General features: G+C 42.4%; 2 protein-coding genes and 1 pseudogene across 6 annotated transcripts in view; 1 reads left to right on the top strand and 2 right to left on the bottom strand.

Moving 5' to 3' along the window:
• Tfb1m (transcription factor B1, mitochondrial) overlaps positions 1–16,507 on the top strand; it is a 46,495-nt gene that overhangs the window by 13,519 nt on the left and 16,469 nt on the right. For 3 of the 5 annotated variants that reach the window (XR_005504530.2, XM_039110671.2, NM_181474.2), the window contains 2 exons: positions 606–757; positions 7,138–7,257. Coding sequence is in view for 4 of the 5 variants with exons in the window: in NM_181474.2 (NP_852139.2) it covers positions 606–757; positions 7,138–7,257 (272 nt within the window). In the remaining variant the exon portion in view is untranslated. Of the gene's footprint in view, positions 1–605; positions 758–7,137; positions 7,258–8,181; positions 11,180–14,361; positions 14,485–16,507 lie in introns of those variants that run through there. The other 2 variants (XM_039110653.2, XM_039110661.2) reach the window with 2 other exon arrangements.
• Tmem127-ps1 (transmembrane protein 127, pseudogene 1) lies at positions 8,488–13,764 on the bottom strand (annotated as a pseudogene).
• Positions 13,788–14,447, bottom strand: Cldn20 (claudin 20). Its single transcript, NM_001109394.1, has one exon. It carries the CDS (start codon positions 14,445–14,447, stop codon positions 13,788–13,790), a length of 660 nt encoding a protein of 219 aa, NP_001102864.1.

Genomic DNA, 16,507 nt, shown 5'->3' with positions numbered 1-16,507 from the left:
GGGTTGGTGTTTGTGGCTTTTGTTTGTTTTTTAACCTACTTCTTGTTTGTTAGGCTGAGATTTTCTTTGGGACATCTTTACATGCTAAGGATTTGCCTAGACTACTCTATCCCTCTAGTTTTCTTTCTCACCTAAATATTTTAAGCATTCATTCAAATCTTAGACTCAGCTTGTATCCCCCTCCTGGGCATCTGATGATCTGACAGCCCCATGGGTACTTTAAACTCATCATGTCTAAAGAAAATTTTTTTCTTCAAAACAGCTCATTTTGCAAACTTTCTTAGAACTTTTTCCTCAGTAAATACAAAGCAAATTGCGAAAAAAAAAATACATTTAAAGAGAACTGAAAAATACCAAGATGTGTCTTTTCATATTCCTGCCTTGGATTCTCGTAATATCCAGTTAAATTTACATTTAATTAAGATCATATTCAGAATATACTTATGTGGGGTTGGGGATTTAGCTCAGTGGTAGAGCGCTTGCCTAGCAAGCGCAAGGCCCTGGGTTCAGTCCCCAGCTCCGAAAAAAAGAAAAAAAAAACAAAAAACAGAATATACTTATGTACTCATTCCAAATTGTCTTCTTCTCCCCACCCCACCAAACAGATCCTCCAAATGTACATATTATTGGAAACCTGCCTTTTAGTGTTTCAACCCCACTGATTATCAAGTGGCTTGAAAATATTTCTCTTAAAAATGGCCCTTTCGTTTACGGCAGAACTAAGATGACGTTAACATTTCAAAAGGAAGTGGCGGAGGTAAGTCTCTTCTTTTTCTGAACATTTCATGGTATGACCAGATTCCCGGACACAGTACTACTTTATATTCAACACTGTGTTTTCTGTGGTAAGGCTTTTCCATTACAAACAGAAAACCAAGCAAAAGCCATCCAAAGGTTAAGACACGTATGAAAGTAACAGGCGTGACTACTAGATGCTCCCAGTAGAGACTGTGAATTACACTTGTCAGCCAAGCAAGGCGTGGTGCGTGCACACGTATACGCACACCCTGCCTACCTCAGTGGTGCCTGCTCATGGCCTGAGTATTCTAAGTTTTCAAAGTGAACCTCCATGATGAACAAGGGCAGCTTGCAAGACATGACAGCAAGGGTAAGCTTAAGGAAAGGACCTGCCTCCTACAGCCTTACTCACTCTGCATCTCTTCTCTGCGCCCTGGTACCAAGGTAATCAGGACTGATTTGGATTGTCCTTCTGTGTCTTCTTATGTAGATCGGTGTCCATGCATGCCGTACACTTTAGGTTTGTCTGTCCACTCTTAAGCTTTCTTTAAAAGCAACCATACAATATGTGTGTGCTGCTGTAAACAACTTAGTAGGATTCATGCGTGCTCATAGTTATAATTTTTACATTGCAGTATGTCCCACCCTCTCTCTCACTGTCATAATCTGTCTCATACCTGAGGACCCAAGAATCGTCTCCATTCTATAATGTTCTGAGCAAAACTGTCCTGAAAGTTCTTAGGCACACGGGCAAGCGTTGGATAAGATGTGTGCTCAGAAGTGGAAACACAGCATCATTATTGTTGGGTTGTTCTAAACTGTGTTCTGCACCAGCAGGTCTTTATATTCCTCCCACGGTGTGCGTGAGTTCATTTTGCTGCATATTTTTGCCAGTGTCAGGTAGTACTAGACTTACACTTTTTATTAGTCTAGGAATAATGGTGTTAGGGTTTTACTGCTGTGAAGAGACACCATGACCAAGGCAACTCTTATAAGGACAGCATTTAATTGGGGCTGGCTTACAGGTTCAGAGGTTTAGTCTATTATCATCAAGGGAAGAACATGGCAACATCCAGGCAGACATAATACAGGAGAAGCTGAGAGTTCTACATCTTCATCTGAAGGCTGCTAGTAGAGGAAGCTAGGATGAGAAAGGGTTTTAAAGTCCAAACCCACAGGGGCACACTTCCAAACAGAGCCACTCCCTGGGCTAGGCATACTGAAACCATTGCAGGTATGTTGTTCTAATTTTTGTCTTTGCAGAATTTTTAAAAAATGGAGCACCATTGTATCTGGGTCCCTCGGGCATTTTATATTGAACGGCTTGTTTCGGTTTGCTGGTGTGCAGTTATTACATATTCTCTGAATTAGTTCCTTGTTATTGCACTGCACTGCAGGTCTCCTTTCTCTTTGCTTAGATTATCATGTGTTTTTACAGTGTCTTTTGGGAATCAGGCATTTCTTTTACTTTTACTTTTTCACTAATGTGTATGAATTATACAGAATAATGGGCACACACCTAGATAATGCACTTTGATTCTGCTCACACACAGATGCCCCATTACAATCTCATTCTCCACCCTCCCTCTGATCTCCTTTCTTAAAGATCAGACATTTTCCATTTTTAATTTATGGCTGTTTCATATCTTACTGGAGAAATCATTTTATGTCTAGAGATCATAAAGGTTTCTTTTCTATTCACGTTTCTATCCATAATTCACTTGGGATTGATTTTTGTGTACAGTTAAAGTAAATTGTGTTTTACTCTTGTTAGCATATAAAGCTCAGCCCATTTATTATCATCTGCCCTTCACTGGTCTCGTATCTCTGCATTCTGCAACAGCCCATATAAGCACTGCGGGATTAGCAACACTGGGGAAATGATGAGATGTCCCAGGAGCAGCAGAGAGGGCAGTCTCAGGAAGAACCGCAAGGTCAGGTCAGGTCAGTTAAGACAGGAATTTGACCAAAAACCTGTCATGCTTTCCTGTATTGAGGAAATAGTTACATAAGCTTGGCAAAGTCTAAGGCTGAATTACTGATCATAAATAGAATTTTAGACAGGTGGGGGTGAGGCAGCAAAAGGTAACACTGGAGAGGCAGAGGATGCAGCTGAGTGGTCAGGGTGCTCTCTGATTATACCACAGTGCTAGATTTGCGCTCTTCTGCTTATGGATTATTTGGCATTTTTGTTCTTGAACAATACAATAGAAATTCAAAGCACTGAGCTCTCTTAATTCTTTGAGGAAAGAGCGGAGGAGCAGAGGTGTAGGTAGTGGAGTCATGTTTTCAGTGACTCAGCTAGCACATGCGACTTTAATGATAGTGTTATTTTGACTTCATAGGCAAATATTTTTTTCAACAAAGGTTTAGTTAAGTTTTTGCATGCATATTGAGTTTGTATCGAGTTTATAATTTATGGAATACATTATAAGTATGGGTAATACTGCTTCTTTTGACGGACTTTCACGTTTTTGCAGGTGAAAGTTTCAAGGGAAGACTGGGTAGTAGTATTGTCTAACTCAGTCATGAGTGTAATCATCTATATTTTAGCCACAGAATGTATTTTTTTAATCTCAGCTTCATTGTGAATTATAAAACAGAATCAAAGAAGCACCTTCCTCTTACTCTCTCCCCTAGGACCGTAGGTTCTAAATGTAAGGATTCCGCCTGGGCACATTAAAGGGCACATAAATTGCGTTACAGCTCAGAAAATGGAGTCTGACTGTGTAGCAGTAGTGAGAGCATATACACCTCAGCTCATGGTCTCTGTATAGTGAAGACTGACTTGGAGTGCTGTATTGTCTTCCATGGGTTGTAGAGTACTCAAATTTGAACCTAGGTCATCTGGTTCCAGTAGAGCCATGAAATCCAAGTTCTCCATCTTACTGGGCCTATGGGTTTTTTAAGTGGGTCCAACATCAACCTGTTTTCTACCATTTCCAGGAGACTTTGGCTGGTCATGCTTACAGCCCTAGTAGGGAAGATGTCACCCTCTATTAATGACACGATGTTCATTGTCTCCAGTTGGAAACTGTGGAGCTTCTCAAGTACAAGTATAACTTTTCTACCTGCGGTTATTTTAGACGAATAAACATCTCAACAGACAAAAGTAAAGGAAATGCTGTCCTTGGGAATTCTTTCGTGCCTTGTCTTCTAATCTTTAGAGTGACTTTTAACATGTAAGGGTTAGTGCTTTCCTCCTACTGAAGAATTAACTCATTTCTTCTCCTGGACTTTTATTGTGAAGAGTCATCTATCGATGGACTTTTGTGTTCATAGCTTTTCCTGTGCTATGTGTAACGAAAAAACTGGCACTACACAGTAAATGATTAATAGGCCATTAACTTCTGAGGGTAGCTTTTAGTGTAAAGGCAGTCTTTGCAGGCCTTCTGGACTGTGACTTGAGTTTTTGCTCAATGGATTAGCAGTTCTGAGTGCTGCTTTATTCTAAATGAAAATCTAAGGCTCATATTTTCATCTCTATAACCCTGGTTTATTTGCTATGGAGATTGACTAGGTCTAGATTATGAATTAGAATACCCCCTTTCTGATTGTATGAAGTGTTTCATGCTCACAGTAAAATATATTTAATTATGCTTTAAGTCAAATTAAAGTAATTTCACCCTTTTCAAGTTTAATTTTTAGTTAAAGTAATTTTTAAATTCTTTTGATTTCACATCGGAAACATATCTTTCAAATGTCAGGTAGCATATTAGCTATGTCTTAAGAAGGAAATCCAGGATGGCCAATCCCTTGGGTTCATTTTTAAGGTTCATGGTTAGATTCTTAATGGGTTTTAGTTTTAGAGATCTGTTTTATCAGTGGGCACAGTGAATTGTGCCTGTAATCCCAACACTTGGGGACTAAGGCAAGAGGATTTATTTGAGAATAGAGCATTTTCTGTGCCTTACATGTTCTATAGCAACTTATTTCTTGAGCTCAGTTCCCTAATAATGTCTACCTTTCCAACGCAAATGAGCAATTACTTAAGATGGGAAGGTGGTAGGGGTGCTGAGGTGGGATGGTGTCTGCATGTCAAGGGAGAAGCCGTGAGATCTCCAGACATTCTTAGGGGATCCACCGCTTCTCATATAAAACCTGTTCATTTGTCTGTTTGTTTCAATATTTTATGTATATAAATGTTTTACCTGTATGCATTTATATGTACTATAACCACGACTGGTGCCCAGGGGCCCCATTGGATCCCCTGATACTGGAGTGCTCTTAACCACTGAGCCATTTCTTCAGAAACCTGTTTTAGTCTTACTTAAGGTAAAGTTTTAAAAAGCCTAATTATATGATTTTTCATGCCCAGATCAGGTTAGAAGCAGCAGGCGAGGGAAGTCAGGGAAGTAAGAGGGAGAAAACCCAGCAGCTGTTGCTCTGAAATAAAAGCGCTGATGATGTCCTAGCACAGATGTGCTACCGGATGCCTGACTTCAGATGTTTCTACTCATTGCTAGTATTTGTGACTGTAGTCCTAAATAACCAACCGGAGTCTTGGGATGTCCTCAGAGCTCAAGGACGCAGAAACATAATCCATTTAGAAAGATAAGGGAATCTTTGTACCTATTACTCTCAGTCTTATCCAATTTTAACATATTTTCCACTACCTTCACCAAAAACCAAATGCCCTGTGTGTGTTTGGAGCCCTGCTTCCCTATGCTTTGAACCACGTTAAAAGTGGTATTCATCATGCCCACACATGCCCTGTTTGTGTATCGTAGGTGCATATGTAGGCACACACAGACACCCTAAGGTTTGTAAGCATCATGAGACCATGCTTGGTTTTGCCATTTTAAAAGCTATACTCTGTTGGGGTGTAACCTATGCTGGTAATCTCTGTTACTCATTTTAATGCTTAGTTCATATTCTTTTGGCAAACCTATTAGCCATTCATCTTAGTGGAATTACAGTGTTCCATTTTGAGATTATATATATTCTTGTGTAAGTATATATGCTGTAAAACTTTAGCTTCTATGCCAGATTGTCATCCAACATGATTATATAGCAGTTTCTGCCCTTTCCACTCTGCCGTGCATAGAATCCCTGTAGCTTCTAATACTGTCCATCATTGACTACTTATTTTTAATATTCCTTTTGAGTTTGAAATTATAAACTATTATTTTAATTTGCAAATCTCTGCTTTATTGTAAGTATAACATAGTTAATAGTTATAATTCATCTATTTGCTCTCTAATGATTTGCCTTATCAATCTTCTGATGGCTTTGTTAATGCCTAGTGTGTAGGCATCTCATTTGCATTGTGAACACTGATGCTTTGGCCCTCTAAATACATTCTTAATCTGTGATATATCTTGAGAGTGATTTAATTGAACTCAAATAATTTTAACAGAAAAATATATTCATCTTTTGTAGCTTCTGGCTTTGCATCTTTAAGAATTCTTCTCCACTTTAAAGGCATAGATATTACTTGCAAAAGACTTAAATTTTGTTTTTCATTCACCATTGATTCATTTACAGTTTGTCTTTTGTTATGGTATAAAGTTGGGATCTCTTATTTTTTCTTGCAAATGCTTAAATACACCTATACCACTTAATGAATGGTCTATCCTTTTGTTAAGACAATCACCTCTCTCCTGTATCAGATACCCACATGTGCTTGGGTCTCCGACTGAGGTTTTTGTCCTGTTGGTCCATTCATGTTTGCAGCAACGCTGCCTTAATTTTGATATCAGGTGGGCTGAGTCTCCCAAGAGCATTGATGATCTTATCCAGGAATGTCTTGGCCGTTCTTGATACTGTAATTTTATCTGAGGTTTAATTTTACATTTACATATGTATGTATGTATGTATGTATATATGTTCTTTTTACAAATCTGGTTGGAATTTTCATACAAATTGCATATTATTTATCAATTTGTTATGTACTTAATTCATTTCAAAATAAGTTGTTGGTTAAAAGCTAATTTTTTTTATAAATTATTTGTCACAAACAGCCTGTATTTCAAAGGTTCTTAAATATTCAAGGCTTTATTTAAGGAAATACCTGTAAAACTACCTTTGTAGTTCTTTGTTATTGCTGATTTTTTCAAACAGTGTTTATCGATTAGTTGCTTTATATTTGCCTCTCTGCTGCAGAGTGTAATAGTGGCCTGAAACTCCCCAGCATCACTCGTAGTTTGCCTTTGTGATTCTTTTCAGTGCATTGTACATGACATAATCGATACTTCTACAGGATGTCTCAGTTAATGATGTATGTTCCCTAAGTCTACATGTTTTATGTCACATAGCATGGAAGTGTATGCGTGTGTGTACGTGTGTAAGATAATATAAATAATTTGTCTTTTAAAATGAGTATCATGTTTTAGCTCAGTTCTTTCTAGTCAGGTGGGATTAACTATTTGATAAAACTTATGTCTTGGCCTTTCGTAGAGACTTGTAGCCACTACAGGAAGCAAACAGCGCAGTCGTCTTTCCATTATGGCCCAGTACCTCTGCAATGTTGAGCACCTCTTTACAATCCCAGGAAAGGCTTTTGTTCCCAAACCAGAGGTAAGTATTTGCTTCTTTATCTTCATAGGAGTATGAACTGTTGCAGTGTTTGTCCCTCTGAAGATACTCCATAGGAAGTGATCTCTGTGATCTAAAACTTAACTACAGACCACACTACAATTGTTTTCTTTCTACTTCTCTTGAATAAGAACTGCAAAAAAATCACATCTCTCTTTTGTTTTTAGTTACTGGTGTATGTGTGGGGTTGGGGACACATGTAAGGACATACATCCCATGGTGTGGATGTGGCAGTCAAAGGACACCTTGGTGGTGTGAGTTTCTTCCTTCCTCCTTTTAAGTGGGTTTCCATCTCAGGCTGCCAGGCTTCTGTCTTTCCCCACTGGGTCTCTCCAGCCCATGACAATGTCTTACCCGAAGAACTCTTACGCCAGCAGTTCTCTTCCCCTAGGTCAAGTGATAGGTGTCAGGGTTAGTATGGTAGTGGCAGTCACCATTACTGTCATTGTCACTGCCTTCTGTTTTAAGTATCCTACAAATGGAAGTTAAGTTACATGGTCACTACCACCAGTCCTTGAGAAATAGTGAAATAGTGGTTTTATGGTTTCTGAGAGAGTTCTCTAATTGACACCTACTAGATATTTATTTAGTGTGAATATTTTTGGCAACATTTTTAAGCTTGTGCATGTTTTAGCAAAACCACTGTTTGATAAAGTTATTAAAGAATATGAGCCCTGCAGCATCAGCACCAACTGGGACCAAGCTTCCAGTAACAGAACGGTGCATAAATCATATCCAGATCACAGCTGTCTCTGTGTGTGTGTGTGTGTGTGTGTGTGTGCTCGCGCGCGCGCATAAGTGGTTAGTTACCATGATTTTAATAAGTGCTTTGGCTTTTATATTGGTATAATTTGCTAAAGCTTCCTAACTACTGTATTTTGGAGCCAGATAATCTTTTCTTGCAAGGTTTGCCCTGTACATTGTTAACAGCGCCTCTGACCTCTTCCCACTGGATTCCAGTACCACTGTCTCAGTCGTGACAACCCAGAGTGCCTGGAGGCACTGCTACCTGTGCTCTGTGTGCAAAATTCACCCCACTGAACACCAGCAGAGAGGAGTCAAAGCTGCCTGAGCTTTGACTGCTCCTGCATAGCATTTCCTTCAGTTTCCATCCTGCTCTTCCCTGTCAACATTTCCAGTCCATGAAGAATTGACCTTTATTTGGTCTAAATCAGCTGCTGCTTGAGAATGTCAAACATTCCTGTGACTAGTTAAGAAGAAAGTATTTGAGATAAATAAAGTATTACCTGGACTTTATTAAATGACATTTTAACATAGAACTCTGGGCCACATAGTCTGCCTAAATACTGATACATTAAGTAAAATGAGTGAACCCTATGGGGACCAAAGCAGTTCTATCACATCATTTGCCTGTAGATATTCTTTATTAGAAATCTTTTTAATATAACATTTTCTTTCTTTAGGAAGTACTTGACCACCCACAAGGAAATATATTTGAAATAATCATTTAAACTTGTACTGAAATGGCCTCCTTTGTTCTCACAGGAAGCAGCACCTTTTTGTTTTTGCTGTCCTATTATAGCATGACTATTGCAGAGCATGAAAAGCCACAAAGTAAATGGATTAAAGTACTTTATCTCTTTTCTGTATACACACTTCTAAGTTATTAATGTACAGTCTTTTTTCTTTAGCAGTTCCACTATGAGCAATTAGTAAGCATAAACTAACAAACAGATTACTAGAAAAACTACAATGTTTCTTTGCACCTATGAAAAGTCCAAAGTTTTGTTAGAATATTACATGTCGTAATTTTATGCATATTTTCAAAACATTCCTTTAAAACTTTCTTTACTTCTATTAATTAATTGAAGATGCTCATTTATAAGAGAACAGCAGTGTTTTTGTTAACTTGAAGAAATTTTGAGAAAAAAAAAATCCAACTTAAAAGTGACTGAGCTGAGCATGGTGGAGTGTACGCATACGCCGCCGCACACAGGAGGCAGGCTGGCTTATCCAACAAGAGCCGGTCTGAAACAAAAGGGACTCACGCAGACAGTGATAAGTGGATAGTCACTAGGACGGGATAAATCTAAGTAATTGGAGAAATGAATGTAATTGTTTTCTGGATGCAGAAGAGAGGGCAATCCTTGGGTAATTTAAAGCAAGCAGGGCTCTTATTACTCAGCTGGTACTTTGAAAGAGCTCTGTTTTAGTGTGTGTTTATATTGGCTTTTTGTGCTGCAGTAGCAACTACCAATCCATTAATTCTTTCTAATCTTAGTTTCCATATATTATAATATAACACTTATGAAAAGTTGGAATAGAAGTGGGGCCTGTGGGTGGCTGGCTTGGGTAATACCTGCATGAGTTCTGTTTCTCTGTTCTTGGGGTCTTCTCCACATCCTGTGGCTTTGAAACAGCAGGTTACTCAGACATCGCCCACCAGAGGGCAAAGTAGGCGATGTTCTTGGTCAGCACCAAGGAATGTCGATCAAGAACATTTTTATACTTTGCAATTAAGAAAAAGCAATCTAAAAGACATATCAAAAGTTATCTTTAAAAGTAAACTAATATTGTCACCTTACTAATCTAGTCAGGCCCTCTCTCAGTCACATACCTTATTTTTTTTAAAACAAAGGCTCTAAAGCTTATTAGTTCTTTGTCTCCCCACAGAACCTCGTATTCCATACTGTCCTGGCCCAGGGCACAGGCACCTCTGAGTGAGAATTATCTAGACAGAATGGCCTTTTCTCCAGGTACATCAGCCACTCTGTGTTTTCAAAGACCTGTCTCTGCTGTCCTTACCCAGCACAGCTCTCTTGAGTTACAAGGCTGATCCCATCTTCTAGTGCATATGACAGGGATGGAGATCCTGGGCTCCCTACCCTAGCACCTGGCTGTGATCATTCTCTTCTCCTCTTACCAGGCCTGAGGGTTCTCCAAAGAATATATACCTGCCCCCCAATTCTCACACTCTCAGGTGCTTTCCTTAGTATCAGCAGCCCCTCCACATCACCATAAAACTGGATCCCCTTTTCTTTTAGCGCCCTCCTATGACTTCCCCTTGTTTTGAGGAACACCAGATGGACCTTTACCATCCCACTTCACACCACATCCTGACCACTACTGCCATTCCCTCAGAGGGGACAGCCCCTCCCTGAAATGCTCTCCCACACCAGCCCAGCTACGCACCTGGAAGATGTTAGTAATTATTCTGGTTAGCTCCACCTCCCATTTCTAACATAGGGCTTTCCCAAGGTGCTCAGGAGACTACTCATTTCACTGTTTCCCTGTGGCTGAGTCCATCTCCTAGGCTAAGGAAAGACAGTCCTAGGAGAGAGGGTCCTGTCAGTCATCCTATTTCTTTCATGGGCTCAGTGTTTTGTGCATAATCCAGTGGACCCTTCATAGACGTGTGTGAGTGAAGTGTGACACTTAATGAGAAGATTATCAATTTCCAGGAAAGACATGCATCCTACTAGGAATGGAACAGTTCCCAAAGAGAGCCCTAAATGTTTCACACACTTGGGGTCCAGTGCATGGGCCTAGAATGAATGAACTAAAGTGTGGGTAGCCATCAAGGTTTCACCCATCAACTGCCTGGAGAGTGACTGCAGGTCTTACTCCCAGAGTCATTTTTATTTTCTGGCTTCTCCCGGTAAGAACCAGTACAGGTCTGAAGCAGCTCTTCTGCAGAGGACGTGCAGAGAGGCGGCTCAAGGTCTGGAGTTGAGATTTTTGGGCAGAGCCAGCTACTGTTTCTAGCTGTGGTCTTTGAGAGCTTCCTCTGAAAGGTGTCAGGAGTGGGAGGCTCCCAAGGATCAAAATGTCCTGCGCAGGGCAGGCGCATGCCACGTCCCTCCTACCTCTGCTCCATATTACAAGCTTCATTCAGGTGAAGCCTTCTGCTTCTCTGAGAGGAAGAGAACGAACATCTGGAAAATTGTGACAAAAAGGACAGTCAGCCACTGGCATTTGCATTCTCATTTGGTTTTTGTTTTGCTTTTTAATTTTTTCCCTAGAAAAGAAAAACATAACCAGAGAAATTATATGGCAACCTATCAGTGTCAGAATGGCAGGCAAAAGAAAGAGAAAGGTCAGAGGAACGGGAAGCTAGGAAAGCGTGGGTTCCAAATCACAAGGAACGGTCCACAGGGTCAAGTCCTCATTCACCTTGGCATGCATGTTTGGTGCCTGGCCTGCTCCCTCAGGTGCCATGCTGAGAGCTGGACACACACCAGAAGCCTGTCTATGACGAGCTCAGAACATCAGACAGGCAGTCGTAACTTAGCCCCTTGATTCTGTGCTCAGGCATCACCTGGCAGCCTTTCTTGCCTCAGAGAGGGGTCTGAAGAATGGGAGAGTCATCCTGGGGCACACTTTGGCATTACAGCAGGGAACTCCAAGCAGATGCTTTCTTATGGGCACACTTGGTCTTCATCTGCATAGGCATTTGTCCACATATTCACCACTCTTTCTGCCCAAAGAATGGGGAGTTGACAGCTTTCTTGTAGTGACAGTTCAACAACTGTATTCATTCTCCATTCTTGTTCAAAATGTCTGTTGTCTTATGGGTGGTAGGAGATTGGAATTCATCTTCCCTTCAGCTAGCACTAGACTCTTACTCCAGAGAAGCTCATAACTGAACAAGAACAGCTTACCTACCTGGATCCATGCTGCAGGCCTCTCAGGTCTCACCTACCTTATGCTCCAGATCTCGGGTGGGGGGTTGGGGGGGGGGGGTGGATCTAAGGCAAACAGAATAGCTAGAGTAACAGCCCAGTAGCACACCACAAGACCAGTATACATTCCAGAATGGGAGAGGGACATGCAGCCAGCTGTAGCCCCAAGTCACAGTCTAGGGCCACATTGACTCTGAGGGCTACAGCCAGGCCTGCACATCTGACAGGGTCCTAACACCAACCTGGTGGGCCTTTGGGTGGAGTACTTATGTGGAGAGTGAGTGGAGGGTCCTGTCCTACTTGGCCCCTGTCCCTGAACTGAGGCCAGGTTACATCTCAGTGCCACAGTGCTGAGGAGTACCATGTTGGCCGGCCAGCCAGGCCATAGTTCTCAGCCCTCTGGGGGCCATGTGGTCCTAGTTCCACAGAAGGGCCCCAGGGAGCCACAGCTGCCTGGAAGAAGGAACCAGGACAGAAAGCTTGCATTCTGTTGGAGACTGGGAGGCGTGACTATAGGCTCAGAGGGAGCTATGGTCCAAAATATTGCTAAGGTGACATAGACTTAGGAGCTGTGATGCTTCTTATGCTGTTGCTGCTGAGCCAAGATGGCCTCAGAAGCCCAGCAGGAAAAGCCAGTGACCGTAGCACACTGTAGGACATGAGGATATGAGCGAAGGCATAGCAACGAGTAATCTTCAGAGCCGGTTGCTTGAGCCCAAAGATATCCAGAAGGAATGCAGAGACTACACAGGATTCCCAAAGCAGAAAGCAGAAATGACCCTTAGAAGTAGCACTGCGTGAGGGTTCATGCAGAAATCTTTTAGCAGATCTGGGTGCGCGTAGCCCAGCATATCTGAGACCTCCAGCTCCTGGCTGGAACAGGTGCCTCCATGGATGTGCAACCAAGTGGGCTGACTCCACAATGGCAGTTCACAGCACTGTAATGGACAGGGCGCCAGACTCCGCTCCGGCTGCTTAGGAAGAGCGCTGTTTCCAGGGCTTCTCCACCGGCGCCCTCCTGGCAGCCCAGTGCCTCCAGGGGCACACATGGCGGGGGGACGCGGGTGAGCTGCCCCCTGTAGCTCTACGGTCCGCTGGTAATGGCTGCCAATCCGAGTGGGCGCGCAGAGCCTGTCTATACCCGGGTTCGAGAGCAGTGCAAAAGGAAACTAGCCTGAAGCTGTCAGGGCCCGTACCAGTGACTGTGGGGCAGGACCCAGGGCTGAGCAAGCACCAAAGGACTGCGGGACTTTGGGGTGGAGGGTCTGGGACCATGGCTTCTGGATGAGGGTTGCTGGATCAGGGCTTGGAGAGGGCAGGGGACTTAGATAGGCTGTGGACATGCCAGGATCAACGCACGGAGGTAATGGGGGCGTCTGCTACTGCTAAGGGGACCGGAGGAGACTTGGGCCCAGGTTATCAGACAGGGGTGCTGCTGAGGGGAGGAGGATGCGGCTGGGCCACCAAGATCAGGAGTCTGTACTTTGAGGTACTACCTAAGCCACAGTAACCCTCCCTACTCTAGTCCCTGCATCTCACCAATCAGGAGGCCTCAGGGTTGGGATGGTGCCACTCCTCCCAGACACAGGCTTCTTAGCTTCCCCAGGCCAGGTGATCCCAGGCCCCAAAACCGCCACGCGCCACGCCCCTCTCAGTCACATACTTTTAAATAAAAACATGAATGCAATAATGGGAAAATAAAGGCAAAACAGATATAATCGTATGTGATCATTTGTTGGCATTTTAAAGTACCTCGCTTTTTTTTACTTAAATTCTTATAAAGGAAATTAAGCATAAGAGTGGTTTTATCCATTCTAATAAAGTTTGAGCAGGCTCAGAAGCCTCACTACGTGTTCATTACATGGCTCTTTACACATAATCCTTCAGGTTGTATGCTAACCTGTTCTTTGGCTGCCAGGTAGAGGTAAGTCTCTGCTTGGGAGGGTAGATCCATGGTTCTTGGTTCTTTTTTATATAAGAAATGCAGAAAATAATACCAGCGATAAGTAGTAACATCGCTGAAATGAACCCAATGTACACGGCTCCTCCAGGTTCATATTTGTGGCTTTCTGGAACAGTCAGATCCAAAAAGTTGGATATGATCTCTTTGGTGTACCACACTGTTGGGATTAAAGCAGAGATCCCTGCGGTGATGAAGCAGACTCCTCCAGCAAAGGAAATGTGACTCTTGGTGTGTGCGTCTCCTCCTAAGTGAGTGCATTTCATTCCTACTATCGCAGTACAAATCCCCAAGGCAGACAGAATGCAGGCCAGGACCATGGTAGCCCTCGCAGCCTGCACATAGACGGGGAGCGACAGAATGGAGTATTTCAGAGTGCAGCTAAACATCCCAGTGCTGTACCACGTGCAGTCCATCCACAACCCATGTACCTGTACAATAGCAGTTACAATGGTGGAGCCTGCATCTGCATTAACCTTCCAGTTTGGCAGCAGAGTGGCAGCAAGTACTCCAGAGACCCCAGACACAGCCAGGATGAAAGCCAGGAGCTGGAGACCGGCCGAGGCCATGGTGTTACTCTGACTTCTGTTCTCCTAGAAGACCCCGGTGGGTAATGTGGTGCGTGGTCAGATCTGTAGCTATTTCTGTGCAGTTGAGACCCATAGAACAAAAGCTATGGAAAGAAGCAAAATCAGATTTGGGGAGGAGGAAGAATAAGAAAACAAAAAGGCTTCACAGGGGAGCCAGTGTACACTGAGTAGCACCCTCATATCCATGCTGCATGCATATATAAATGTGCACACAGAATGTGTGAGGATGCTGCAAGCTCAGAGAAAAAGGTTCACGGTGGGCTTGGGGAATAGCATTCTGCTGAGGGAGCATCACGAGCAGCGCTTGATTTGTGGCACGAGTAGAGTCGTTCACATAAGACCCTAACTACACTAAAACTCTGCGAAGTGGACATATACCTTGTGAGGCAATTTAGACACTTCAAATTGTAGCTGTAGTGTCTGATACAGAATTTTTTAAATGTTGTGTTAACCATTTTAAATCATTTTAAGCAACAAACCCAGTATAGTTTTTGAAGGAGATAGGAAAATAGACAGAATTTAGAGTCCTGCACAGTCCTTACCTAGGTTAACATTTATTTAGCATCATGTCTCCGGTACTAGCTTATGAAAATGCAAGGTCCTTTTCCTTACCCGGAATGCTTCTCAGTTACAATCCAGGGGGAGTGTTCAGAACTGCAAAACCGAGTCCCTGAATGTCTCAGAAATAGTAGCAGAGAAGCTTGAAAGGGCCTGCCAGAAAGAGCCACATTGTTGCTGTAGAGAAATACTAAAATACCCCTGCCCCTTGCTTTACTCTGTAGCTGGTTTTAAAAAGACGAAACTACTTGCTAATTTCTATCTTCATATTCCTGTTCCACCATTAGGCACTCCATCTGATAGTATTTACTGCTTTCTTTGAGAAACATTTAATGCTCTTTGGAATGCTGCAACATTGACCTTTTTCTGAAATAACAATGATTAACCACAGTGACTGTTGGGATTCTTACACACACTTCAACCCAAAGAGCCTGGAGGTGATTCTTGGCTTCATGTTATGTCTCTGGACTTGAGTGTCCTTCCAGAAGGGACATTTGGACTTTTCTTTTCTCTTCCTTCCTTGAACTGAGTGAATTAATCTCTTTCAGTATGGTAGAGCAGAAGGAAACTCAGCTGTCTAGAATGTGATTGTTGGTAATATCAGTAGGCTCAGGTGGAGCCACATTTTTCTGCAGGGCTGCAGTGTGCAGCCCACTCCCGTCTACTCCTACCTCCCCTCTTCCTCTGTCCCTCCTACTGCAGCACTCCATCAGACACAGAAGCACCTGTCTGCTCCTTTCCTCTCCAGGAAAGCAGAGGCCTGTGTGGGGTACAGATAGGACAAATGGTTTGGCTTTCCTTCTTACCAGTAGGCTGGTGTGTGGCTTTTGTTAAATACTTGAAGTGATATTAATCAGAGCTATATGGAAAGTGCAAACTTGCCATAGCTATAATTGAGTCTCTAAGACATCAAATCCTACTCTGCCTGGATTGAGTTCTGTTTTGTCAATCCCGTGATTTTAAGGACTTACATTCTTGAGTCAGCCTATGTACAAGCTTGATGATCTTAGGACTTAGTCTGCTGGAGGAAAGTTTATTTCTTTTGTTTTCCAGATGTCCTAGCTATAAAACAGACCCAAAGTAAGTAAAAAGTGTGCAGGCAGGAGCAAGCTCGTGTATATACAGTTTTATACCAGCCATGGTGAGTTCAAGCGTCAGTCTGTGAGACTGCCTCACAGACCATTTCCAGCCCGGGAGTCTCCAGCAGTTGAGATCAATGTTGTTAATAACTGCCTAAGATCATCCTGATGTTTGCATTCATCTTTGTCTTGATGGAATAAGTTATATGTTCATCTATCTATATCCACCTTTGCCATTATAGCTCTCTTTCTATCAAGCAGTACATTCCCTAAATGTATAAATACATTTTGGTGTCATACAGATCAGTAGTTAGTCAGTTGTCATAAATAACAAATCCAGGCAGCAATTAATTGCAGTCAGGCAAAAAGCAAGTAAATAGTAAGACATTGCATCTAGTTAGC

The sequence above is a fragment of the Rattus norvegicus genome, chromosome 1 (genome assembly GCF_036323735.1).
Source record: "Rattus norvegicus strain BN/NHsdMcwi chromosome 1, GRCr8, whole genome shotgun sequence".
Classification (NCBI taxonomy): domain Eukaryota; kingdom Metazoa; phylum Chordata; class Mammalia; order Rodentia; family Muridae; genus Rattus; species Rattus norvegicus.
Note: the sequence above shows the minus strand (reverse complement) of the source record. Positions and strands in the feature narration are given on the sequence as shown.